Here is a 26653-nt window from a genome sequence, read left to right on the forward strand (position 1 = left end):
AAATAAAAGTGTCTGTGGTTCTTAAAATTTAGAAAATATAATTAAATAAAAATTTAAAAAATAATATAATTAAATAATTAAATTTAAAAATTGATTAAAAGATAAACTTTAAAAGACAAATAGGATTTTTTATATAGAAATTATACCTAACAATTCAGTTCCAAAAATCACGCTAGAAAATTAGCTAGAGTACAAGGCACTGAAAGAAATAATCTTACAGCAATTTACAACATACACAGAAGATTACGCTTCCCAAATTCAAACCAAAAAGACTCTTCTTGTTATTACACTGATCACATGCATCGATTTCTAGTTCAAAATTTCTGTCGTTTCCACCCCTAGCTAGATTAACCAAAAAATCCCCTCAATTTTAACCAAGCCAGTAAATGCAAATGGTAAAGTTAAATGTATGTACACTCTCCCGCATTCCCACTTACAAATATATATACACACAACGAAGCCGATATGACAGAACCACACACACATACGTAGAAATTAAAACACTACAAAAAAATGAAGATGGTTCTCGCCGCTATCTTCTTAATATTTTCTCTCTTCACCTTCTCCCAGGCTTCCGTAGTAGATTTCTGTGTTGCTGACTACACAGCTCCCAACGGCCCTGCAGGGTATTCTTGTAAAAGTCCTGCAAAGGTCACCGTAGACGATTTCGTCTATAGTGGCCTTGGAGCCGTTGGAAACACCTCAAACATCATAAAAGCCTCTGTGACGCCTGCATTTGATGCCCAGTTTGCAGGCGTCAACGGCCTTGGAATCTCCGCGGCCCGTTTAGACTTGGCACCAGGTGGAGTGGTACCACTCCACACGCACCCCGGTGCCTCGGAGCTCCTTGTTGTGGTGCAAGGAACGATCTGTGCAGGGTTCGTTTCTTCCGACAACACGGTGTATTTCAAGACCCTCAAGAAGGGAGATGTTATGGTGTATCCTCAAGGGCTTTTACACTTCCAACTCAATGGTGGTGGGACTCAGGCTTTGGCGTTTGTGAGCTTCAGCAGTGCCAATCCTGGACTTCAAATCTTGGACTTTGCGTTGTTCAAGAGTGATTTCCCAACTGAGTTGATAACGCAGACAACTTTTCTTGATGCTGCTCAGGTGAAGAAGCTCAAGGGTGTGCTTGGAGGCTCAGGTTAATTGAGACATTAGTGAAGAGAGAAAATAGTGATTGTATTTGTTTTGTTTTGTTACGTTCAACTGAATTTGTTTCTTATTTGTGTGTTTTCGTTTTGGATTTAGTTCGTATTGCATGCATGTAAAACTAGTAGGATCCTCCTCCTTTTGTATGGTTTCTTTGTGCCAATGTAAGTTTGTCTTAACGGGAAATAACTTGTAGTTTAATGTGTTTGGTTGGTAGGATTAAAAACGCATGCTCATCTAATGGATGAATTTCGTGTATGATTTTACTTGTATTATAATTCATTTCGTCTTGTGATTATGCGCGCTTCTGAACGGAGCCATGGATGGCAAACAGTGCAGCCATGAAATTTAACAATAATGTAGCTATCTCTATGGCTTATAATGATGACCATATTCCTACGTTTTCCGCTGCATCTGTTTTGGAGAAGAAGCCACTCACGTAAAGATGTCTAAAATATATTTTTTTAAAGATATTTTTTAACAATTAAAATTTAATACATGTTATTCTTGTAAGAATATTTTTGTCGCGTTATACGTCAGTTCCTTGATTGTTCGAGGGTGCTTGGCAACTCTGTCGGGCGCTGAACTATTCTCGTGAACTCGGACCCGAACGTAATACCTGTAAAAGGGACTTCGACGCTCAAGTCAGTGAATAATATCTCAATAAAAGCGAGTATACAATATCAATGATCGAGTTGTTTGTGCCCACTGCGTGTGGTGGCGTTCACCCTTGATTTATAGCTTTTTATGTTTAAATTATTCGTCAGTCCGTTGGTCATGGAAGACTAGGACCAAGATTTTGGAGAGGAGTGGGTTATGATAAGGAGTTTAATTTAATTTGAATTTCATTTTATCCTACTGAGGTATAACTCGTTCTTTCCGAGATATAAGGGATACGATACATAGCCCCCAAGCTTGACCAACCTAAATTTTAGTAAGTTGAGCTTTTACGTATAATTTATACCTCGGTTGATGATTGAATTTAGTAGCCCTCAAGCTCAACGGCGCGTTACTACGTTTCAAGCTTGGGTCTTTAATAGAGTAAATAAAATAAATTTTTAATAATGTTTTTACCTTGTGAAAACGTGCTACAATTAGTTTTTCGTTGTGTGACTGCATCTGGACAGTTTGTTGCCTTTGGGTATGTAAACAGTTAAACTTTGAATTACCCACTAAGTTAGTGGCTTATAATAATGTTTTATTGTTGTTTATCCCTTGAGAATTGATACAAAGCCCTCGTTTCATCTGCCTAAAAGTTGAATGCGACATGACTTTCAGAGGTTAGTCTTTTCTTCTTCTTGTACTTATCTATGTCCTGTTTGTCTTTTATAATGGTTAGGAAAAAGAAAATGAAAAAAGAGAGGAAAAAAGAAAGGCAGAAAATAGTTAAGGTAAAAAATGAAAATCCATATCATTGGGTATGTTGATGTTAAGATCCGTGCGCCATCATATTCTGACGCTGAATCATTTTGCGAGTTTGAGAGCTTGACGTTAATAAAAGAGGGTTCGGGTATTGGTGTTGAGTTCCTTCCTTGTACTAGCAAAGAGAGGGTTTGTGAAAGGAGAGGGGACTGGGAGTACTTTTACATGTATGCTTCCTATTTTACTGAACTGCACCTTATTTAAATCCAGAATGCACCAAAATTACTTAATGATAACACATAAATTAAATCCAGAATACACTGAAATTACTTAATGATGACGATACACAAAGGAACTCAATTCAAAACAAGCACAGACTAAAAGTGCACCTTATTTAAATATAGAATGCATCAAAATTACTTAATGATGATGACACACAAACAAACTCATTTCAAAACAAACACAGATTAAGTGCAACTTATTTAAATCTAGAATGTATCGAAATTACTTAATGATAACTCAACTTCTCCTCCTCCTCCTCCTCCTTCTTCTCCTTCATTATCATCATCATCATCTTCTTCTTCTTTTCATGTTCATCTTCTCCTTCTTGTTTTACCTTCTCAAAAGTCTTTATATTTTACTCTCTTAACAAAAATAAAAAAATAAACAAAGAAGAAGAAGAAGAAACACATAATGCTGTAAAATCAGTAGGAAGAGTCAGAACCTACATTCATTCAACTAAATAAGATTGCAATATAGTATAAAAATGTTCATTCAAGTCTAATATGAGAAGTAATGCTCCTAAAAAAAGAAATAAGAACAACAGAAAAAATACAACATTAAATAAGATATTTTTGTATTTTTGTAGCAAAATTTCGGTATCAAAACTAAAAAATTTATGTGTTATTTTTAAGAAATTTCAGTGTTATTGTTCTGATAAATTTTGTATAATTTAAAACTCTTTCTCTTCCTCCTCCTCATTTTCTACTGCTTCTTTCTTTCATCTTTTTTTTTCTTATTTTATTTTTTCATAATTCTTTTTGTTTCACCGTTTCAAAAAGAATAAAACAAAAAAAAAGAGAAGAAAAAATAAAAATAAATAAATAACTATAATATCACATGAGGAATAGGAGGAGGAGAAAAAAGAAAAATAAAATACTACAACAACAATACCAATAGAAGAAGGAGGAGAAAAGCACATGAAGAAACACGAAAAAGAATGAGAAGAACAGTGTGATTTTAGGCGCATGTTGTGTGAGTGAATTTTGTTAGATTTGGACCAACTTGGCTTGACTTGGTTGCCAAAAAGACTTAGATGTATAACAAGACTCTTTTTTAATTAATTTTAAAAAAAATCCAGCAAAATATTTTCTATTGAGCAAGAGACTCCAATTGAGAAATTGGAAAAAAATCCATACCCGCGGGTATCCGCAGAAATTACCACGACGGAGAAAAAAATGGAGACCTGCTAAGTCCTTATGGGAATGAGAATCCGTCCCCACGAATAAACAGAGACGAGAGAAGAAACTGAAGTACCCGCTAAATTTTCACTAGAGTGAAATTACTTAAATACCCTTTATATATAATTATACATGATGTAAGTATATGTTTTTTTTAGATTTATTTAGAAACAAATTAATGATGTTCATAATATCTAAATTTGTATCAACTAATTATTTAAATTTGTATCACTACAAGAAGAGAATACTATCACCGAATTATAATCGTCGACCAAAATTTGTTATGTTAAAAACTTTTTTATTTTATTTTATTTTAGTTTGTATGTTAAAGATTTAGTTGAATAATATTAAATTAAATTTAATAATGTTGAATATGTTTAAATTGGATTTGATTTGATATATTTTAACTGAATTGTATAAAATTTTATTATGATTATTTTTTTTTTATTTGTTAAAGTTTAATATATACAGATACCCATAAATATTTACTTTTGCCTGAAAAAAATAAATAAAAACCTATAATAAAAATGAGCAGAAATAAAAGGCAATTTTCTATTGGAGACCGAAAACGAAAGGAGTCCATGGATATCCGTTGTGATTCCTATTTAAAACAGTTAGATTGTTAAAAGAGGAAGGGGAGGTCCATTTAACCCACGTGTCATTGATTCATTGGAGCAGCTATGATTATAACTCAATGATAGTGATTTAGATTTGGAGAACACCTTGCCACCGAATAACACCAAATCCTGAACCTCTCAACTAATGGCCAAGAATCACGACAGATATTGGCATCATCACCAAATTTTCTTCACAAAAATAGCGGGTAATTTTCTCCCTCTTCCACAACATATTTGCATGGTGGAACAATATACAGAAAAAAGGGGGGTTAGTTGCTTCACAGCAAGTATATCCCAATTCAATAACTGAGCGCTGAGGCTACCAAAACATAAATAATTGGCATAATTTTCTTCTCAATTTCCATTATTTTTCATTCAACAAACCGTTGAATCACCAGTGAACAAAAAGAAAGAATGCCTCCCATGGCAACAATTCCAACACACAGACCTGAGTTGCATGCTTTGTTCTTCAATCGGTCCATTAGCTGTTTCAAATGCCCAAAAATTGTTGCCTCATGGTCCATGTAACTTTCAATTATTGTTTTTCTTTCGTCGTATATCTTCTTTTTTTCTTTTCGAACCATTTTATTTTGTTGGGTTTTTTATTTTGGGATATTGAACACGAATAGGGCACATACGAAATCTTCCCCGATGTTGGAAAACACTAATGATAATAAGACGACGACTAATTTGAAGAAGAAAGAAGAACTTTGTGTGCAGCATTTAAGGCCACCGACTCCAAAAACCGAAACGTTAGGGTCCAAGAATCTTTGGTTTGAACGGTTGCAGCCATCTGGTCAAGAAGTGGCTCAAGGAAATAGGTTTGAATTCGGGGAATTTGTTGCGCGTGAAGCTGTGCTTGATGAAGAATATTGGGTATGTCATTTATTGAATAGTGATTTTTTTTTTTTTAAGAAAGGAACATTGATTTCTATGTATTTATGTGTTTATTTTAAATTTTGTGGTAGACAGCGGCATGGCTGAGATCAGAATGTCAATGGGAGAATAGAATGTATGAAAGGTATGATACATATACATCAGAAATTTGGTTTTTGAGAATTCTATAATATAAACCATATTAAGATAGGTACGAGTAAACGTTGGCACCAATAAATTTTAAATCGGACACTTCGGTCTTTGTTAAGAATCATTTCTCGCTTTCAATCAAATTTTTAATATGTTTATTGGACGTATAAGCCCCTAACAAATTTTATTATAAGACAATTAAGTCTCAAAATGATGAAGGGACCAAAATGATTCTCGAGGACTTCTAGAGAATGAAAATTTATTCGGGAGCAAAGTGTTCAATCTGAAATTCTTTGAAAACCAATTTAGTTTATACTCAATAGGAATTGTTGGACATTGTTTTAACCACTAGTAGTTTTTTATGAGACATCTGAAGGGAACGGCCGAAGGGTGGTCCATTAAGTTTGCATTGATCCACAGTATATGAAAATCTGGGTGCCACCATGCCACTGATTCTCGTTGTGTTTTATCCAGATATATTGATAACTTCAAGAGGAAATTCGCTGAGCAGGTAGAGGTTCAGGATAATTATTACTTCGCGCAGTGTATATATTGTATGTCTTAAATGAAAATCTTGACAAGAATTCCTATTGCATAGGAATTTATTGCGTTAAGAAGGCGGTGCAAGGTTCTAAATGGGGAGACTTGCACATGCATTATCACGGTAAATCAATCTCATCTTAGATACTGATTTAGTTTACTTGAGATTTTCAGGTTCCTATATATGAGAAAGAAAACTTGTTAAGTTCCTCACAATTTGATGATAATTGATTATTTGGGGTCAAGCTTGTCAGGTAAGGAAGCAGCACAACAATTTAAAACATTCAGTATTAAAAAGTGTTGTGGGAACCCTTGATTTGAATATCCGCTATTTGCTGCAAGGCGAGACCATTCCCGGGGTATTACACTTCATTATTTTCTAATTTCTTATTGATGAATGCATCTCTTGTTCTGCTTAGCCTTGTGGTTGTGATGCTTTAGCTTTTCAATTGTTTCTTCAGGAACACGTAAAGGCTCCACTTTTTGTTAGAATCGACAGAACGGCACCTAGCAAATATGGCTACATTGCAAACTTATGTGTCACCAAACCAGCTAGACAACAGGGAATAGCGAGCAACATGTTATATTTTGCTATTGAAGCTGCAAAATATAATGGTAATATGAAACGTTAAAGTTAGAGTCGCTCTTACAATGTATGCCTGATACGTCACACATTTGACCACAAGTTTAACATAAATTCCTGTTTTTAACAGGGGTGACTCAAATATATGTTCATGTTGATAGAAATAATAGGCCTGCACAGATGTTGTACCAGAAGTTGGGCTTCCAGGTAAATACAATGATGCATACTAATTATATGAACAAAGTTTTATGAATTATTTTCCATTATTTTGAATTCTAGTTAAAAGTCAAAAATCGGTTATGATTTACCATGGTTGTGCAACTTATGATGATGGAAGTTCCATGTTCTATAAACCTATGAAGTGGCTTGTATTTTGATGTTATAAACATTAATTTTCAATTTACTAATTTTGATAAACTAACAATTATCAATAGACTGCAGGAGCATAACTTGAAATATTAAAATTATTCATATTATTTCTTGGGAATAAAGTTTCTTTGTTGAATTTTGAGGATTCATAGATGCATGGGTCTTGGGTATTTTCAAATGTTATTATACTAGTTGGAGTGTGTTGATTCCACACTAATAATAGTTTCGCCATTTTTTGTACTAGATTTTATTGCTTCTAACCTTGGTGTATTTCAGATGGTTGAGACGGCAAACACCAAATTGTCGCTAGAGGAAACATTCTTGCTATGTTTGCAGACTTAAATACAAAAGATTATTGGTTATACTTCAATTGGATGGTTCTGGAGCTGGTGCGAGTTTCAAATTTAATACGCTCCATGTTCCTGTAATTATTGGATGTAATATGTTTATGTTGTTCGCAACTCGCAAGTAATTAGCTCCCCTATTTAGTGCATCGCTCTTTTTATAGATGTAAGTATGTAACAGATTCTATTCTTCCCATAGTTAAATTTGATGAAAGAAACAACTCAGATCTATTAAGAATGAACAAACTGAATATGGATCCAATTTATGTCGCAATTATTGTATTTATTTTGGTGGGTATGATCCCATCCCCTCATTTTTTTGTATTTCCCTCTGTTAATGATATATATATAACATAAAACTTTACTATTTTAATTATTAAATTATATTATTATACACTAACAATGTTAAAGAGTTTTATAAATTGATTCAATCAGATTCATATATTTAGATGAATTTTTAAATAGTATCCCTAATTATTTTTATTGATGTGTTAATACACAATGTATAAAATGCTTACACTATCGGTATATGAAAAATAAATTTCTATATTAATACCTAAAATTAGATATATAAAAAAGGCCAATAACCTTAGTATTTATAAGGTTTAGACCTTAACATTTGACATTTGAGGTTTGAAATTTTCAATTGATTCATTTGCCAACACTTTGAAGTCTATCGTAGCACATTGCCATAACAGAATCAAGAATGTTGTCGATAGAAATTCCATTGTACTATACGTTAACATTAATTTAATTTAAAGCCTAGTGTTACTTTTATACTAATATCTAAATTCTTGCTTTTGTCATTTTGAATTGAATTTATTCTAAGGTGTTTTAATAACACATCTCTTGCTGCAGCAATGTCATGTCCACCATGGACAAGATATGTCTTTAGTTATGGCAGTGTTATAGGGTTGTGCTACTCTATTTTGGGGGGAAGGGGTTCAGAATGATTCTATTTTACAGGTCATTAGACACTCACATAGTAGGTGAACAAGTGCACATTTTTGCAAGATGTTTTTAGGTTAGACTGGAGCTGAAAAGTTGCACATTTATCAGAATTTGTAGGATGGGAATTGGATCTTGGTCAAATACTCCATGCATACCACCAATCGAGTAGGATCCTAAACCAAGCATCACACATCACATGTATTTCTCTAATAAATGGATAAGATTCCCTCTATTGAACAAAGTAAAAAAATAAAAAGGGACACGATTCCTTCTCATATCATTTGATCCTAAGAATAACAGGGAATATGGTACTCCCTTAGCAACCAAAATATGCATCTACAATAGCTCTTTGAAGGGAAACCCAACTTGAGTGTCAAAAGTGTTTCTGGGAAAGATATATAAAAAGTAAACAACAAATTTACACGATAATAAGCATACACCCTTTAGAATTTGTTGCATATTCATATTGGTCGAAATTTTTCACCTGGTCTCATTCTTACATCGAAATATATTTTACTTATGCCACTAACTACTACATAAGTTCATCTCTGGTACTAATCCTAATTTATACACCATCCATGGATACTGACGAATAATTCAAAGCACCCTGATAAGGATCAGGGACTTTGACATGACGCAACAAAGGAGAGTTCTGCAAACCAATTATCTCAAGCTGCATGTTTGAGTGGCCCTTCAGAAAAATATCTGTTACCTGCAGAAAAGACATAACATTAAAACCTTTTTCCAACGTCCCACTACTCCAATCAACATTCATTGCACCATATTTTTCGATGCCATAATAGTTCGACCATAGATACAGCGAGAAGTTTTAATAATTGATATATACCTGTGTGCATCCAAAAAGATTAAGTGATATCAGTGACGAGCAGCTATCTACTATTAAACCCAATGCATTGTCTGTCAAATTTCGGCACCAAGATAGATCTAGAGTACGCAAATTTTTTGCATGGCTTGCAAGTGATAGGGTTGTGTGGTAGCCAACCTGCATTAAATAGAACTTGGCCCTCAGAAAGTGAAACAATACAACTTATCAGGTGTGTAAAGAGTTCTTTTTTCTTTTTCTTTTTCCTTTTTTGAATATTAACTCAAATAGGAAGGATGTTTCGACACTTAATAAACCATACAGCAATTCCAGCTCCTCGCAAATGCTTAAATGTGCATATGGGGTGGGTTATATAGCATTTGCAGCCATATGGGGAGAGAAACAGGGAGACAAATAAACGAAGTACCTTCTTAACACTATTAAGTGACAGTTCTTGCAAGGACTCCCCACTTGTCTCCAAAAATGCAGCAATGGCTTCATCACTGCATTAGCAAAGGGGAACAAAAATTTAACAGTTAGTAGCAGACCCTACCAAGATAGATAATGAATTAGATAAAATTGATTATCTCAAATCCTGAGTACAAAGGACCATTTAGATCGAAGACTACAAGGGAATCAAACACTTTTGGATGCATAAAAAATGTATGAGTTCGAATTCGAAAAATCATATAGCAGTCTTGATAGTGCAAAAACCATTAGAAACTATTTTGAGTCGTCTGTTGCAAATAACAGACTGATCTAAGAAGCGTCCTAATAAAAATAAGCAAAGATATATGCTCTGTCTATAATAAAGAGAGATAGCAGGGAAAATAAGGACCTGAATGTATTACGGCAAAGCTTCAGTGTATGAAGTGCACGGCAATGATTACTTAGATAACCTATGGATAAATCTGTTAATGTCTCCAAGTGCATAATATCAAGCACGCATAATCCAGGACAATGTTCTGCAATTATTTTTATTGATGCATCTGTCACATTTCTGCACATCAAGAAATGTAAATCAACAAGTTTTGACGATAATAGAAAAATATGGAGTTTAAAATCAAGGGGAAATAAAAGTATCCAAATTCACAAGTAATAGTTAAGTCCATGTATGGTAAGCAGCCAACCAAAGTTTGAACCAACCACAATGACGGTTTCAAATAAAATTTTCGGTCATACACAGGAAAATACTTCCTGAATTTATGTCACATCTTAAGAGTTTCCAGACATGAAACAACCATAACTAACTCTGATAATACTTAGTAGTTAGTACTTACACACAATTTTGTAAAACGAGCTCTTTTAAGTTGTGACCCCGAGCAGTGATGTAATCCTTGACAAATTCATCACAAATAGTTTTAACACTGGCTACTGACAAAACTTCCAAATGTTCAAGTTCCAGAAGTGCTGGCAGAACCAGTGCAGCATCAATGCCATTGCATTCATCGAGATACAATTCCTTTAGAAGAGATCTTAATGATTCAGCCAAATGAAAAATGCCAGAAGATGTGAGAAGGGAGCACCGGCTGAGGTTGACTGATCTAAGTGCTGGAGCAGAAGAGACAAGTGCTCGCAACCCTAAATCTGAAAGACGACATGCACCCGTAATGGATAGGCTAGTTAATCTAGGCAAGTGCCCCCTTGATTGTGCCAAAGTAGCATATATTACATAATCTGCCAAACATCGCCCGCACTGGTCGAGTTGCAGCACCTATTCAAAATGTAAATAAAAATAACCAGAACTAAGGTAATCTATGATGTTAATAATAGAAGCAGACAAGAAGTTAATCAAATCTTCAACAAGACAATTGAAATTGAACAAGCCAAGAAAATAAACCTTTTAAAAAGAACGAAGATTCCCAGTTACACAATCAAAATATAGCAAAATATAGTACCATAAATACTGGCCAATAAGTCAAACATAAACTTAATAGAAAATCTAACACTAAACTATACTTGAGATGAATCACCGTTAACACATAAGTTCAAAACGAGCATATTACATAGAAGGACGTACCACCAAATTGGTAGTGTCGCACATTTGGAAACATTTAACAAAGTGCTCCTCCGACAGCCAAGAGCAATTCCTCAACCGAATCTCTGTGGGTGATCCACAAACAAGTAGTTCAAAAAAGTGATCGGTAATCCTCTCCGCGTCACACAACAATTGGCTAAGCCTGTGCCTCAGGGAATCAGGCACACTGTCAAGTGAAGCTATGTCATCAACATTCCGAGCAAGAATATCAAGGCAAAGCTCCTGCAATGAAGGAGCCAAGAACTTTCTACCGGTTAGCGCTTGATTCCTCTTAGGAACCCACTTAATAGACTCCACTAAGCTTCTTTCCGAAGGCCCACACCCTGTTTGAAAACTCTTCTTCTCCCTATCCCGTATGATCTTCATAGCCGTTGAGAAAGGACCTGGCCAATCCTCAATCTCATGCTCAACTTCAGGCTCAGGAACCGAATTGTCATTGGTGTTTTCTTCATCTTCAGCAGTGAAATGAGCAAATCGCGACGCGTTCTCCCTGGCTATGTCCCTAAACCGGTCCATCCTATTCGAGCCATGCTCTCTTTGATTACCATTGTTATTGTTGTTGTTGTTAGTGTCTCTTGATCGTTCTCGAGCTCTCATTTGGACAGGAACTGCATTACCCTCTTCTGAAGGGAGCTTGGCATCTGATCTATTCTCCAATGTAGTTTCATGAGCAACAGCATTGCGTGGTGGTTCGCCATTAGCAACAACCGCAGATTTCCCTTTCTCTTCCCTGCTGAGTCTCCTTCGTCCCACACTCATGCTTCCAACTTCCACCGTAACCGCATCTCTGCTGCTGCTACCGCCGCCCAGTTTCCTCTTCCCCCTATTACCAGAAACAACATTTTCCAAACCCTCATCAATATTCTGCTTCTCGATCTTCACCGCATCAACATAACTATTTGTGTCCTTCGTTTCACACTTTTGCTGCTCTTCTTCTTCTTCGCTTTTCTGTGATATGGTTTTCCTACCACGCTTGGCGCTACCACTTCCCGGATCGCCGTTACTGACAGCGTTATATTGGTTTGCTTCCATTCCTCTCATGAGAACCTTCTTTCCTGACCGTAAGTTCAGAAAACCCTTCCCACTCTCGTCCAACTTGACAGTTGCTGTTCCGGAAACAGCTGACCTACCCTTTCTTTTTCCCTTTCCACTGGCGGCGTTTCCGGTGGGACCAGAGTCGGTGTCATTGGAAACCCTAACGGCGGTTGCGGTTGAACCATCGTCAGCACCGAATTTGGGAGGATCGGAGTTTGGAATGGAAGCGAGGCGGAGACTGCGTCTACGAGGGGGAAACGAAGAGGGTTCGTTGGTTTGGGTGGGAGTGTGCGGATGCATAGAGTCGATGGTTTTTGAAGATTTTGGTGTGGTTTTGGTAGGTACCATTGTGTGAGTGAGAGTGAAGTGGAACAAGTGAAAAGAGGGGGAATGAAGAGAGAGAGAGAGATTTGGAGATCTAGAGAGAAAAATAAGTTTTTTTTTTTTTTTTGAAGGAGGAATCCAAGTGGTTGGTTTAGTTGGCAAAAGCAGGAACCTTGGTTTTAAGTGCAGACTGCAGAGTGTAGAGAGTGGAGAGTTGGGGGAGATAATTGAGAAGGGCGAGCGGCAGAGTGTCTTGCGTTAGGTTTTCTGGAAAGGAGGGAAGAGAAACTTCTCCTGTACACTTGATGTACCGGTCTATCTTTCCCGCCATATCGTTATTTTATTATTTTTATTTTCCTTTTTCGTTTTTATCGGAATTGAATTCATAGGTATCTCCATAATCAAAAGTCAACATCGAACCCTCATCAGTAAATTCAGTCAAATCACATGATCAACAGTAATTCAACTAGTAATTTATTAAATAAAATTATTATTTAATAAATTTTAATTATTAATTTTATTTAAAAATAATTACATTTTAATTATTACTGATAAATTATTGTATAATAACATATCAAATTTAATAAAATAAATATAAGAAAATTTAATCTAATTTTGAATTTAGGATATGTACAATATTTAGGAAAGTAAAATGGCCTCATAACATAAGAATTGCAATTTGTTTGGCCTAGTAGCCGGACTAGTACACGACTCTCATGTGTGTGAACTTTGAACCCTAATTGTGGCATTTACGAAATATTTTTCGTTTTAAATGAATTATAAAATGAATTATATTTTTCTTAATCATCTCTTAATTTTGTAGCTATTATCAGCACAATTTATATGTTTTATTTCAATTTTGCAACTATTGCTAGCAAAATTAAGGAAGAATATTTGATGACTTTGAAATTGATTAATGTTACATAAATACACTCTTGCATTGAAGAACAAGCACGTGAGAAATATTAAGTGAAAATGAGATTAAGGGCGTTTGGATAGGTTTATAAGTGATTTTTTTAATTTTTAATTTATAAAAATGTGTAGTATTAATGTTTGGTATAATTTTCAAAATAAAATTGTAACTTTCTAAAAAATTATTTTGGTGCTTAAGAAGAAGTTAAAAAAATGACTTCTCTCATAATAAAAGGCTTTTTATCATTTTTCTTTTAAAATAAGTACTTTTAGACTGTTTATTCAAACTGGACCTAAGTTTAATGTTGGTTCAATTTTGTCTTAATTTAACAACTTTAGACCAAGGCTTGTTAGAAGCTCCTATCTTATAGGGTAAAAACTAAATTTAGGACACTTACAATGCTTTACACATTATTTAGACGTAGGAAAAAAATGAAAAGAAAAAAAAAAAGTAGAATTATTTGTGTGTTGTTTTAATGAATAAAAAATTGATAAAAAGATAGAAAAAATATCTTTTTTATTTAAATAAAAATAAAAAAAATTATAATAATATAAAATTATATTAATATTTTTATTATAAAATAAAATATAAATATTTTTATTTATTTATATTTTATTACATTTTATAAATATTATAAAATATTATAATTTTATATATTTGATTTAAATTATTTATTTAATATATATAATATTTAAATATGAATTTCTATTATAATAATATATTAAAACTAAATTTATACTAATAATTGTTAATCATAATATAACTAAGGTAGTATCGGAAATATGTTGTGGAATAAATAAATAAGGAAGAGGTAACAAATATAAAATAAAAAGTATAATTATATAACTTTAATAGTAATTGATCCGACCGTTACAAATATCAAGTCATAACTCGGCATCACGACTCATAACTCGGCCAAATAAAGCGTAGTTCGGCGTTACGCGTTACAAACCGAGCTCAACGGCTTACGTACTAAAATCAAAATGTCTGAACAGACATCATCACCCATTAAGCCTCATTATTATTCTTCAAATCAAACGACGAAGCAGAAGCATAACCGACCTGTTTCACTCCACCTATAAAGGTATAACATCTTCTCCTTAAAGAGGCATTGAATTCTCAATACTAACTTAAGTTTCGAAGTGCCTTTGCAGGTACACTCCCCATTTGTTTCTTGCTCACACTCTGTGCAACTGGACATCCCCTCGGAGTGAAGCTCGGATTTTTCCAAGGCCCAAAAAATCGGCATCGAAGATAACAACTCAGCGTCGCCTCTCAAGAGCCGAGCTCCACCTTCAGGTATCCATACAAGAATAATTGGGGCCCACCGTGGGCCGAGAATATAATCCTTTCCATATATCATCGGCCTCGACGTTCTCGCTTGGAGTCATGGCTGAACAACTTCCACCTACACCATCTGAACTCCTTCAGATGGTGACCGAGTTACGGTAAGCCAACCAGTGCATGGTCGAAGAGAACCAACGAATGGCAAATCAAATTTCTAATTTGAATAACACCCGAATTGAAAATAAAAATGACCGGCAAGAACCGACAGAAGAAGCCGAGCATAATTCAGGGCCGACGCATGTCTTTGAAACTGCTCAGCACGAAGAAGAGCAACCCGAGCATAATGAGGAAGCTCGGCCAGACAATGAGGACGACAACCTAGAAAGCTCCCCTGGGCCGTTCACGGCCAAGGTGATGAATTTCGTGTTGCCCAGGAGGTTCACCCTGCCGACCACACTAACCCCTTATGATGAGCTAGGTGATCCGAAGAAATACATAAAAAATTTCACCTCCATAATGATAGTAAACGGTGCATCTGATAAAGTTTTATGTCGTTGTTTTCCATCTTACTTAGACGGTCCTACACTTGATTGGTTTTGTTCTTTGCTTGCAAGTTCTATTTTTTGCTTTCGAGACCTATCAAAGCCTTTTGAGGAGCACTTTGCTGGATCGGCCATCTACCTACACGACTCCGATTACCTGAACGCAATCAAGCAAGGTCAGCACGAAAGCCTTAGAGATTACATGACGCGCTTCACAAAGATAGCCATGAGTATACCCGATCTCCATCCCGAGGTGGAACTGCACGCAATAAAAAGCGAACTCCGACCGAGAAAATTTCAGGAGACCATTGTTGTAGCCAAACCTAAAACTATGACCGAGTTTTGTGAAAAGGCGAAAGGTCAGATTGACATCGAAGAACTCTGACAAGCTCGGAAAACAGAGAAGCCACAATACAGAGACGATGACAAAACAAAAGACAACAAGAAAAATTTCAAACCAACTCCGCGATACGACTCTTACATTCAGTTCAACACCAAGCACAACGACATCATCAAGGATATCCTAAATTCAAAATTGATCCCGCCGCTAAGAAAAGCCGGCAGCTACCCAGATTCAAAAGGCGCAGACAGATCAAAATACTGCTCTTTCCACCAAAAGCACGGACACACTACTGACGAGTGTGTCATCGCCAAAGACCTTCTAGAGCGACTAGCTCGGCAAGTTCACCTCAACAAGTACATCGGCGGCCACATACAACGACGAACACCCCCCTCTGGTGACCAAAGTTTGGCGACATAGCATGGCCGAGATAAAGATCGACCGAACACTAATCATCCAGACCAACCAAGACGTATTATTAACTGTATTTTCGGAGGTTTTGCAGGTGGATGAGCCACAAGATCAGCAAGAAAGTGATCTTACCGAGCTATGCTTTCCATAGAAGCCGATCAAACTCAACAACAGACACTTCCACACTTTCCTCAGATAACATTCCAAACAGCCGACCATAACACCAACGTAACAAATCTAGACGACCCGGTCGTGATTTCCCTACAGCTCGGAGATCTCCTAGTCAAAAAGTTTTTACTGGACCCTGGGAGTAGTGTCGATGTTCTTTTTTACTCCACATTCCAGAAGATGAAACTCAGCAGCAACATCCTTCAACCTTCCACCGGAGACCTAGTTGGTTTCTCAGGTGAGAGAGTCCCGGTTATGGGCTTTGTGTGGTTACAAACAACACTCGGTGAGTTTCCCTCGTCAAAAACATCAGATATTCAATACTTAGTTGATTATTTTAGTCCTTACAATTTGATACTTGGCCGACCTTTCTTAAATAGGTTCGGCACCATAGTCTCTACAATTCATCTCTGTGTTAAGTTTTCATTGCAGGATAACACAATTGCAACCATTCACAGTGATGGCCGAGAGGCCAGAGAATGCTACAACAACAGTTTTAAAAGACCTAACCAACACATACAGGCTTATGTCCACAACATCGGCAACCAAGACGACCTACCAGCCTTGGCCGACCTTGACCCTAGGGTCAAAACCCTCGAGCAACCAACCCCGACAGAGGACTTGTGACGATCGGATTTTTGCTAGTAAAGAATTTCACAAATATATTCTCGTTGCAAGTATAGTTTCTAAACTAACAAAGAATACTTTCGTACAAATACTTGTTTGTCACTTAAGCAAACCCAATAAAAATAAACCGAAGTATTTAAACCTAGGATCGTCTCTCAAGGAATTGCAAGGAGGTGTATTTATTATTGGTTATGGAAGGTTATCTTTTTGGGGTTTTTGAACAAGGAACAAGAAAAATAAAATTTGCAAGGATTAAACTAATAACTAATAAAGCTCTTGGAAAGGTATGAGAACTGGACGTCCTATCCTAGTTACCCTTATCAACTGTGATATCAATTGTTCATTGCTCCCACTTGGTCAACCTCTAACTATGAAGGTAACTCAAGTGAATGAATCAGTTTGATTCCTCAGGTCCTAGTCAATTCCTATGGAAAGACTAGAGTCAGTGGAATTCAAATCAACTAGGAAACATAACAATTATCAATCAACAAGGAGTTTGATAACTCAAGAGTCTCCAATTACTCAACCAAAGCCAAAAGGAGAGAAACCTAATTTAAATTGAAAGCATCAATAACATAAATTGAAGAAAGCAATCATAAATTTGAAATACCTCAAATTGCATTAAAATAGAAAATCAAATTAAATCATGAGAATTCATAAACCAAATAGCAACATAGAGTAAAAGTAGGAGAGAAACTAAATTAAAGGAACATTGAACCTGGAATTGAGAAGAAATAAACCTAAAACTAAAAGAAATCCTAAATCCTAAAACTTAGAGAGAAGAGAGAGCCTCTCTCTCTAGAAACTACATCTAAAACTTAAAAATATTGTGAATTGATGAATGAATGAATCCTCCAATGATTTCCCCATTCTGAAGTCTCTATTCTGTGTTCTCGGGCTTGGAATTGGGCCAATAAGGAGCCCAGAAAATGCCCCCAGCGCTTTCTGCAACTTTCTGCACGTGGCGCATGTCACGCGTATGCGTAGGTCACGCGTGCGCCTCATTTGGCAAAATTCCTTTTCACGCATACGCATCACTCACGCGTACGCATCGCTCATCTTCTGCGCTAGGCACGCGTGCGCGTCGTCCATGCGTGTGCGTCGCTGTCAGCTCTTTAAAACTTCATTTTTTCGTGTTCCTTCTACTTTTGCATGTTTTCTTTCCATCCTCTAAGTCATTCCTGCCCTATAAAGCTTGAAAGCACTCAACATACAGATCACGGCATCGAATGGTAATAAAGGATAATTAAAATCAGCAGTTTAAAGGCCTAGGAAACATGTTATCAACTATATCACAGAATTAGGAAGGAATTGTAAAACCATGCAAATTATATGAATAAGTGAGCAAAGAATTGATAAAAACCAATCAATTTAGCACAAGATAAACCATAAAATAGTGGTTTATCAATCTCCCCACACTTAAACATTAAGCTCGGAAGAGAAATCCTCATTCCAAGCATTTTTACAATAAAATGCCGACCTATTTGCTTGGACCCCAGCTGATATGCCAGGCATCGATCCATCCATCATATCCCACAAGCTGGCATTAGATCCAACTGTCCGACCTATAGCACAAAAAAAGAGAAACCTCGGCCATGACCGCAAACAAGCCTCCCTGGAAGAAACCAAAAAGCTCATCAACGCCGGCTTCATCCAAGAAATCAGATTCACAACATGGCTGGCGAATGTCGTCATGGTGAAAAAACATAACGGTAAATGGCGCATGTGTGTTGATTTTACCGATCTCAACAAAGCATGCCCAAAAGATTCCTATCCTTTGCCATATATTGATTGCTTAGTTGATAATGCCTCTGGTTATGAAAAATTTAGCTTTATGGATGCATATTCTGGCTATAACTAGATCCAAATGCATCCATCCGATCAAAATAAGACAGCCTTTATTACTAAACATGGAAACTATTGTTATAAAGTCATGCCATTTGGCCTTAAGAATGCAGGTGCAACATATCAACGCCTGATGGACAAAGTCTTCGCTAAGCAGATCGGCAGGAACATTGAGGTCTACGTTGACGATATGGTCGCTAAAACAAAGATCGGCAACAATCACCTTGATGACCTCACAGAAATCTTCAGTCAAATCAGAAAATACAACATGCGGTTAAATCCCGAAAAGTGCGCATTGGCATCCAGAGCGGCAAATTCCTCGGCTTCATGCTCACTAGCCGAGGTATTGAGCCGAATCCAGAAAAATGCCTAGCAGTTTTAGATATGTCAAGCCCACAAACTATCAAAGAAGTCCAGCGGTTGATAGGGAGACTTGCTGCACTTTCTAGATTCTTACCCTGCCTAGCTTCTAAGTCTTTATGTTTTTTCCAAACTTTAAAAAAGAAAAAGGTTTTCCAATAGACTGATGAATGTGAACAAGTATTCACAACCATCAAAGAAACTCTTTCAAAACCTCTAATTTTACAAACCCCCTACAAGGAGAACCGTTATTTTTATATTTATCTGTGACTAACTGGGCTACAAGCTCCGCTCTTATTGCAGAAAGACAAAAGCAGCAGTTTCTGATCTACTTTACAAGCAAAACGTTACAGAATGCCGAGCTTCGATATCCGAGCATTGAGAAGCTGGCCCTAGCTCTTGTCTTCTCAGCCAGAAGACTTCGGCCATACTTCCAGAGTCATGTAATCCATATTCGGACGGATCATCCTTTGCGACAAGTCCTTCAGAAACCAGAACTGGCCGGCCAACTAGTAAAATGGTCGGTCGAACTTTCCGATTTTGACATCAGATACCAAGGACAATCATCTATCAAATCTCAATTCTTGGCCGATTTCATTGCCGAATTCACAATACTGGACATCGCCGAATATTCACCAGAATGGTCTTTGTATGTCGACGGCTCCTCTAACCCACAAGGGTGTGGCGCCGGGATCATACTCGATGATGAAAATGGTAACGTCATTGAACATTCGCTTCACTTTTTCTTCAAGGCAAGCTACAACCAGAGTGAGTATGAAGCACTTATTACCGGCCTCAGACTCGCTTCCTATCTCAACATAGCCGAGCTTAAGGTCTACTATGATTCTCTGCTAATTGTTCAGCAGGTAAACGAGCTATACCAGGTAAAGGACCCTTTACTATCCAAATACCTAGCAATTGTTCAAACTTTACTTTCAAAATTTCATAAATGCCATATTGAACATATACCTCAGGAAAACAATAGCCGTGCTGATATACTCTCTAAACTCGCCAACACACAAATAAATAATTCCTCCCTTCACCGATCTACCTTAATTAAGCCTAGTATAGAATTAACAGATGTTTTAAGTGTAACACAGGAAGCAGATTGGAGAACTTCATACATAAACTATCTTCGGACAGGGATCTTGCCAGGCAACGTCGAAAACGTTCGACACTTTTGCCGACAAGCCTCCTTCTTTACAATTTATAACAATTGCCTATATAGACGAGGATTCTCTCGTCCTTTACTAAAGTGTCTTTGCAGAACAGAAGCCGAGCTTGCGCTTGCCGAGGCACATGAAGGAATATGTGGTACACACCTCGGAGCCCGAAACCTTTCTTCAAAGATCCTCAGAGCTGGATTATACTGGCCGACGCTACAACAAGATTGTAAAACAAAAGTCAACAGTTGTAATAACTACCACAAACACAGTCTGATCACACATCTCCCAGCCAAACACTTACACTGTTCCGATGTAAGCTGGCCGTTCAACCAATGGTGTATAGATATCTTTGTCCCTTTCCCGACAGCAGCAGGGCAGGTAAAATTCCTAGTTGTAGGAATTGATTATTTTTCAAAATGGATAGAGGCAAAGCCTCTAGCTAAGATTACATCACAACAAATGCTTTCTTTTGCATGGAAATATATTATTTGTCGATTCGGCATACTTCGGTACATTATCACAGATAATGGTCGCCAATTTACCGATCAGAAGTTCACATCCTTTTTGCAGGACTTGAAAATCAAATAACATTTCTCATCGGTAGAGCATCCACAAACAAACGGGTTAGCAGAGGCTAAAAATAAAGTAATACTACATGCTCTAAGAAAGAAACTGGATGATACAAAAGGCCTCTGGGCCGAGCTTATCCCAGAGATAATATGGGGATACAATACCACCATTCACTCAACCACAAAGGAAACACCATTGCGGCTAGTCTACGGTTCAGATGCAATGATACCCGTGGAGATCTCCCAATCCTCACTGCGCACTGAAATGGCCGACCATACTACAAAAGAAACAGCTCGGCAATTCGAACTCGACCTCCTAGAAGAAGTCATATCGTCCACAACGATCAAACAATTAGTTATGCAGCAGCACATAGCTCGAAGATATAACCAAAGACTTCACCCAAGGTCTTTTCAAGTAAACAACATTGTGCTCAGAAAAGCCGAACAAGCCAGAAGACCCTCATCCCATGGCAAACTAGCAGCTAACTGGGAAGGACCTTACCGAATCATAGAAGTCATCGGCAATGGAGCTTACCGATTACAAACCTTAGATGGTAAAGATCTGCCTAACACTTGGAATGTATCATCTTTAAAGTTATATTACAGTTAACAACCAGAGACAGGCGAGTACTCTTTTTCCTACTACCAAGATTTTTCCCACAATGGATTTTGCTTGGAAAGGTTTTAACGAGGCTAGCCTACCTGGGCCTTTGAAATCAAAGGTTTTCCAATAAATAAACTTCTTATTTCATCAAGTAAATATTCTTGCATTTCAAACTTTTCATTTATTTGTAACCTATTTATACCACCAATCTATACTCTGAATCTGACTATTCGGATACTATCAGTTAAAACAAAAAGCCGACCTTAATCCGACACCGATCTATACTCTAAAATCGACTATTCGGTAACTATCATTCAAACAAATATCCGATCTTCATCGAAAACCGATCATTCTGAATCTATCAGTCAAACAACTATCCGATCTTACTGCGAATCTGACTATTCGGAATTTATCAGTCAATCATATTTCCAATCAATACTCGGGAACTGACTATTCAAAATTTCTCAAAATTATAGCCGACCATCAAACCTAATCCAATTACACCAAACATTATCTATCAAATAAAATCTATATCTATTTCTATTTCGGTTACTCCACATCTCACTAAACCCGGCCTACTCGGCCTTTCCTTAACATTAACCAATCTCCATCAAAATAATAGCATTTCACCATTAAAACAAATTTACCTAACACCACGATATGTTTCACCCATAACAAACAATTTGGCTCCAAGCACAGTCATAAAACCAGATAATAACATTATATTATATAATAATCATAACATGCACAAACAGCATGTAATCAGAAGCATCACAAGTTGCTTTCCTCCAAAAACAGTAGCAAAATAAAAGCTCAACCCAAAAGCAAAATAGTTTACCAAAATAAATTATCCAAAAAATACAACAAACCAAAGACTAGTGAACATTTTCATCCCCCTCCTCTTCAGCACCATCATCCTCAATCATGGCCCCATCCCGAACAATCTTACCCGGATCCATCTGATCAAAATCCACATTTGGAGCTAAGAACCTGGCTTGAAGAAAAGCTCGCTCAAACCCGTCAATAAAAGAATCTGGGATCGCTGTCTCCTTACTCTTTTCTAGATTTTTTAACTCAGTAGTCAACTCCACCACCCGAGTACTCATACTCGACAGATCAGCCTCCTTCTTTTTAACATCCTCAACCTCTTTTGAATAATTTTCCTTGGTCAATTTTAGCTCCTTCTCAAACTCAGCTAATTTACTCTCCAGTTCTGTAACCCCTGCACTCTTCAAACTCAACTGTTCCTCAAATTTCACATCTGACTTCTGCTCGGCCGCTTGCCGATGTTTTTTCTCTTGGCTACGCCCCAAACTCGCAATCCAAAGTCCAATAACCTTCAACAAGAACAGAGCAACTAATCACACACATATCCAACCAAAAATTAGAAATAGTAAATAACATACACACCTGCATATACTGATCGATGGCAACATCACCAACCTCACTGGCCAAAGTCACATCCGCCGGCATTTGACACACCTCATCCGTGACAACTATATATGGAAAATCCTTCCTCCATAACAACGACCCGTCACTCTGCTTGGCCACGTCATGCAACTTCTTCTGATTCTCAAAAAACAACTTCAGCTCCTCCGCTGGAACCTCGTCCCGAACATCCTCGAACTCATCAGACAAATCCACCAAATCATGTTTCCTCTTCTTTAACACAACCTTTCTCCTCCTCGGCTTGGGCTGGTTAACCTCGCCAGCCCCAGCAGCCTTGTCAACTTAGACGATGAACCTTCTTTGTCCAAATTTTTTCTTTTTACTCTCGACCTCAAAGTTGCTGGATATTTCCCTCCTACAAACAAGCGAAAATAAACAGTTAGAACATATCTTGACCTTACTAATAAAAAAATATTCAAACCCTCACCTAAATACTCTATAACGGCTTCCCTATTATCCTCCCACTGAAGCAAGTCAAACACCGACATTAGCTCTTTCTGATCAACAGCCTCAATCAGGTATTCTATGATGCACTCATTCCTTGCATTTATAATCTCTGAGTCTAGAATACTCTGAGGCTCCGAACACCACCAAACCGGAAACGTCTCCCCAAAATGCTCGTCCATATAAAAAGGGAACTCTCCCTCAACATTCCTAACCTTTACATATATTTCCTTGAAATTTTTAAAAGAGAATTTGTACAGTTTGAAAATAGCAAATCGGGGAGAACTATTCAAGTTTACCCAACCCCCCTTCCAAACCCCTTTGGCCTGAAATAACGAAAGGAACAACTCCACCGTTGGTTTCTCTTCCAAAAACTCCATAAGCACCTCAAACGCACGAAGGAACCCCCACCCGTTGGGATGCAGTTGGGAAGGTGCGCAGTTCAACTGCTTCAACACCTGACACTCAAAATCACTAAAAGGCAGTTTCACCCTCAATTCCTCCAACACACTACTATACATATAAAGGAACTCAAATCCCTCCCCCCTATGAAACACCCTTTCACTAGAAGAACAAGGAAGTAGCTCCAAACAAACATCAGACCCAACCCTAACAATCTTTCTCGTATCTATTTCCTTCACCACACCCTCATCCAGGAACAACGATGGATACTTCCTCACATCCTCATTAACTCAATCATAAGACCAATCAATCTTCTCTTTCTTCTCTTTTTCAAACCCCGTTACCAGTTAACAGAAGAAGAAAGAAACAATACAGAATAACAAACACAGAAGAAGAGAAGTTAGAACGTACCTCGTTTGCTCATTTCTTCTCTAGCAATCTCAAAAATCAATTTTACACTCACTAGAAAATGAGACTCTTATCATTCCACTACAATTACCAAAAAATAACTACTGCCAGTTACATTCCACTATACCTACTACTAATCACATCAAACCCCCCTGGGAAGCATTGGAAATGACAAAACCACTTAAATGACATCATTACTTCTCTCTCTCCTCATTAAAAATTGTCACTTTTCACATTCTTTTATGTTTTCAAAATTTTAATTAAGCATCTTGAACTGGAGGCTCCAAGCCTAACCCATCGGCCAAAGTTATGCACCTAATCAATGGCCGACTTATGCTTCATTAAAAGCTCATCCTGCTTCATTAAAACACTTTTCCAAGCTAAGCTTGGGGGCTATGATCCGACCGTTACAAATATCAAGTCATAACTCGGCATCACGACTCATAACTCGGTCAAATAAAGCGTAGTTCGGCGTTACGCGTTACAAACCGAGCTCAACGGCTTACGTACTAGAATCAAAACGTCTGAACAGACATCATTACCCATTAAGCCTCATTATTATTCTTCAAATCAGACGACGAAACAGAAGCATAACCGACCTGTTTCACTCGACCTATAAAGGTATAATATCTTCTCCTTAAAGAGACATTGAATTCTTAATACTAACTTAAGCTTTGGAGTGCCTTTGTAGGTACACTCCCCCCTTGTTTCTTGCTCACGCTCTGTGCGACTGGACATCTCCTCAGAGTGAAGCTCGGATTTCCCCAAGGCCCAAAATATCGGCACTGAAGATAACAACTCGGCGTTGCCTCTCAGGAGCCGAGCTCCACCTTCAGGTATCCATACAAGAACAGTAATATTCACCACAATTATTATCACAATATAATTAATATATTTACTAATATTGTAGTAAAGAATATAAGAGAGAGAGAATAGTATAAGAGAGTGAAGAATATTTTATTACTATCAGTTGTGTGTATGTTACGTGAGGATTTGCCCTCTATTTATAGATACAAAAATTCAAACATTCAACCTTCATTAATTCTCAATTTGTATTGAGAAGTTAAGCTTTGAAAAGCTTAGCCGCCCACATTAATAGACATCCATTGTTATCATAACACTCTCCCTTGGATGTCTATTTAATAATATACCTCATTAAAACCTTATTAAAGGATAACCCTGTGGGAAAAAACCTTAGTGAAGGAAAAAGAGTACAATATCCTTTGTGATGGGTACTACCTCATTAAAAACCTTATCAAGAAAAACCCAATGGAAAAAAACCTGACCAAGGAAAAAAGAGTACAGTTCCCCCTCTTGTCAACATTATTTAATATCTCGAAATTGGCGCATCCCAATCTCATGCACCAATCTTTCAAAGGAGGATTTTAGGAGTGACTTTGTGAATAAATATGCCAGATTGTCACTTGAGCGGATCAATTGGACATCAATTGTCCCTTGATTTTGAAGATCATGAGTGAAGAAGAATTTGGGAGAAATATGCTTTGTTCTATCGCCTTTGATATATCCACCCTTAAGTTGAGCAATGCATGTTGTATTATCTTCAAACAGGACAGTTGGAGCTATCTTATGATCAGTCAGTCCACATGATGACAGAATATATTGGATTGAACTCTTGAGCCAAAAACACTCGCGACTAGCTTCATGTATCGCTAGTATTTCAGCATGATTAGAGGAGGTTGCTGCAATTTCCTATTTTGTGAACCTCCATGATATTGTTGTACCACCATATGTGAATAGGTATCCTATTTGAGATCTCTCTTTATGTGGATCAGACAAGTATCCAGCATCTACATAGCCAACTAATGGTTCCATAGGGATAAAACAATCCCATATCAACCATTCCATGAAGATATCGAAAGATTTGTTTGATTCCACTCTAATGTCTTCTGGTTGGAGAGGAACTATACTCTGTTAGTAAGTTCACAGCAAATGATATATCGGATCTTGTATTATTAGCAAGATACATTAGTGCTCCAATGGCACTGAGATATCGTACTTCAAGACCAAGGATATCTTCATTTTCTTCTTTAGGACGGAATTGATCCTTTTCCACATCCAAAGATCTTACGATCATTAAGGTACTTAATGGATGTGACTTATCCATATAAAATCTCTTCAAGATATTCTCTGTGTATATTGTTTGATGAATAAAGATCCCATTTTTTATATGCTCGATCTGCAAGCCGAGACAAAATTTAGTCCTTCCAAGATCTTTCATCTCAAACTCTTCTTTTAGAGTTTTTATAATTGTTGGGTTCTCTTCAGGAGTCCCAATGATATTTAAATCATCAACGTACACAGCAATTATAATGAATCCAGATGTAGATTTCTTTATGGAAACACATGAAAAGATATCATCATTCTTGATTCCATTTTTGGCCAGATACTTAGTAAGACGATTACCACATTTGTCCAGATTGCTTTAGACCATATAAAGATCTTTGCAATTTGATTGAGTATAACCCTTGCGAAT

At 37.0% G+C, this 26653-nt stretch overlaps 4 protein-coding genes across 5 annotated transcripts; 3 read left to right on the top strand and 1 right to left on the bottom strand.

Annotated features, from left to right (window-relative positions):
* The first annotated feature begins 476 nt into the window (after window positions 1-476).
* On the top strand, window positions 477-1393 carry LOC112738327 (auxin-binding protein ABP19a). Its single transcript, XM_025788726.3, has one exon. The coding sequence runs from the start codon at window positions 514-516 to the stop codon at window positions 1147-1149; it is 636 nt and encodes a 211-aa protein (XP_025644511.1). The 5' UTR covers window positions 477-513; the 3' UTR covers window positions 1150-1393.
* Window positions 1394-4686: 3293 nt separating this feature from the next.
* LOC112738329 (GCN5-related N-acetyltransferase 6, chloroplastic) lies at window positions 4687-7699 on the top strand. 2 transcript variants are annotated; one of them, XM_025788727.3, is made up of 9 exons: window positions 4687-5115; window positions 5221-5467; window positions 5560-5612; window positions 6092-6128; window positions 6216-6281; window positions 6412-6516; window positions 6619-6772; window positions 6871-6947; window positions 7386-7699. In XM_025788727.3, exons 1-9 carry the CDS (start codon window positions 5006-5008, stop codon window positions 7449-7451), a joined length of 915 nt encoding a protein of 304 aa, XP_025644512.1. In that variant the 5' UTR covers window positions 4687-5005; the 3' UTR covers window positions 7452-7699. The 2 variants fall into 2 exon arrangements, with proteins under 2 accessions (XP_025644512.1, XP_025644513.1); XM_025788728.3 differs by having other exon boundaries at window positions 4739-5109.
* A 1071-nt stretch (window positions 7700-8770) lies between these two features.
* On the bottom strand, window positions 8771-12931 carry LOC112738330 (DNA repair protein RAD7). Its single transcript, XM_025788729.2, has 6 exons — window positions 11248-12931; window positions 10508-10941; window positions 10066-10227; window positions 9655-9730; window positions 9252-9407; window positions 8771-9116 (listed from the first exon to the last, which is right to left on the bottom strand). The coding sequence occupies exons 1-6, from the start codon at window positions 12646-12648 to the stop codon at window positions 8970-8972; spliced, it is 2376 nt and encodes a 791-aa protein (XP_025644514.1). The 5' UTR covers window positions 12649-12931; the 3' UTR covers window positions 8771-8969.
* A 3534-nt stretch (window positions 12932-16465) lies between these two features.
* LOC112734161 (uncharacterized) lies at window positions 16466-21462 on the top strand. Its single transcript, XM_025783381.1, has 5 exons — window positions 16466-16523; window positions 18871-19100; window positions 19471-20001; window positions 20092-20431; window positions 20888-21462. The coding sequence occupies exons 1-5, from the start codon at window positions 16466-16468 to the stop codon at window positions 21460-21462; spliced, it is 1734 nt and encodes a 577-aa protein (XP_025639166.1).
* The last annotated feature ends 5191 nt before the right edge of the window (window positions 21463-26653 follow it).

The sequence above is a fragment of the Arachis hypogaea genome, chromosome 13 (genome assembly GCF_003086295.3).
Source record: "Arachis hypogaea cultivar Tifrunner chromosome 13, arahy.Tifrunner.gnm2.J5K5, whole genome shotgun sequence".
NCBI classification, from domain to species: Eukaryota; Viridiplantae; Streptophyta; class Magnoliopsida; order Fabales; family Fabaceae; genus Arachis; species Arachis hypogaea.

Coding starts and splice junctions, on each gene's coding strand:
- LOC112738327 (XM_025788726.3), top strand. CDS start 514: ATGAAGATGGTTCTCGCCGCTATCTTCTTAATATTTTCTCTCTTCACC.
- LOC112738329 (XM_025788727.3), top strand. CDS start 5,006: ATGCCTCCCATGGCAACAATTCCAACACACAGACCTGAGTTGCATGCT. Junction 5,116..5,220: donor ATTGTTGCCTCATGGTCCAT/GTAACTTTCAAT, acceptor GAACACGAATAG/GGCACATACGAAATCTTCCC. Junction 6,129..6,215: donor AGAGGAAATTCGCTGAGCAG/GTAGAGGTTCAG, acceptor CCTATTGCATAG/GAATTTATTGCGTTAAGAAG.
- LOC112738330 (XM_025788729.2), bottom strand. CDS start 12,648: ATGGTACCTACCAAAACCACACCAAAATCTTCAAAAACCATCGACTCT. Junction 10,228..10,507: donor CTCGTTTTACAAAATTGTGT/GTAAGTACTAAC, acceptor CTTGATGTGCAG/AAATGTGACAGATGCATCAA. Junction 9,731..10,065: donor CTTTGCCGTAATACATTCAG/GTCCTTATTTTC, acceptor TTGCTAATGCAG/TGATGAAGCCATTGCTGCAT.
- LOC112734161 (XM_025783381.1), top strand. CDS start 16,466: ATGAAACTCAGCAGCAACATCCTTCAACCTTCCACCGGAGACCTAGTT. Junction 19,101..19,470: donor CTTCATGCTCACTAGCCGAG/GTATTGAGCCGA, acceptor AAAACGTTACAG/AATGCCGAGCTTCGATATCC. Junction 20,002..20,091: donor AGGTAAACGAGCTATACCAG/GTAAAGGACCCT, acceptor CATATACCTCAG/GAAAACAATAGCCGTGCTGA.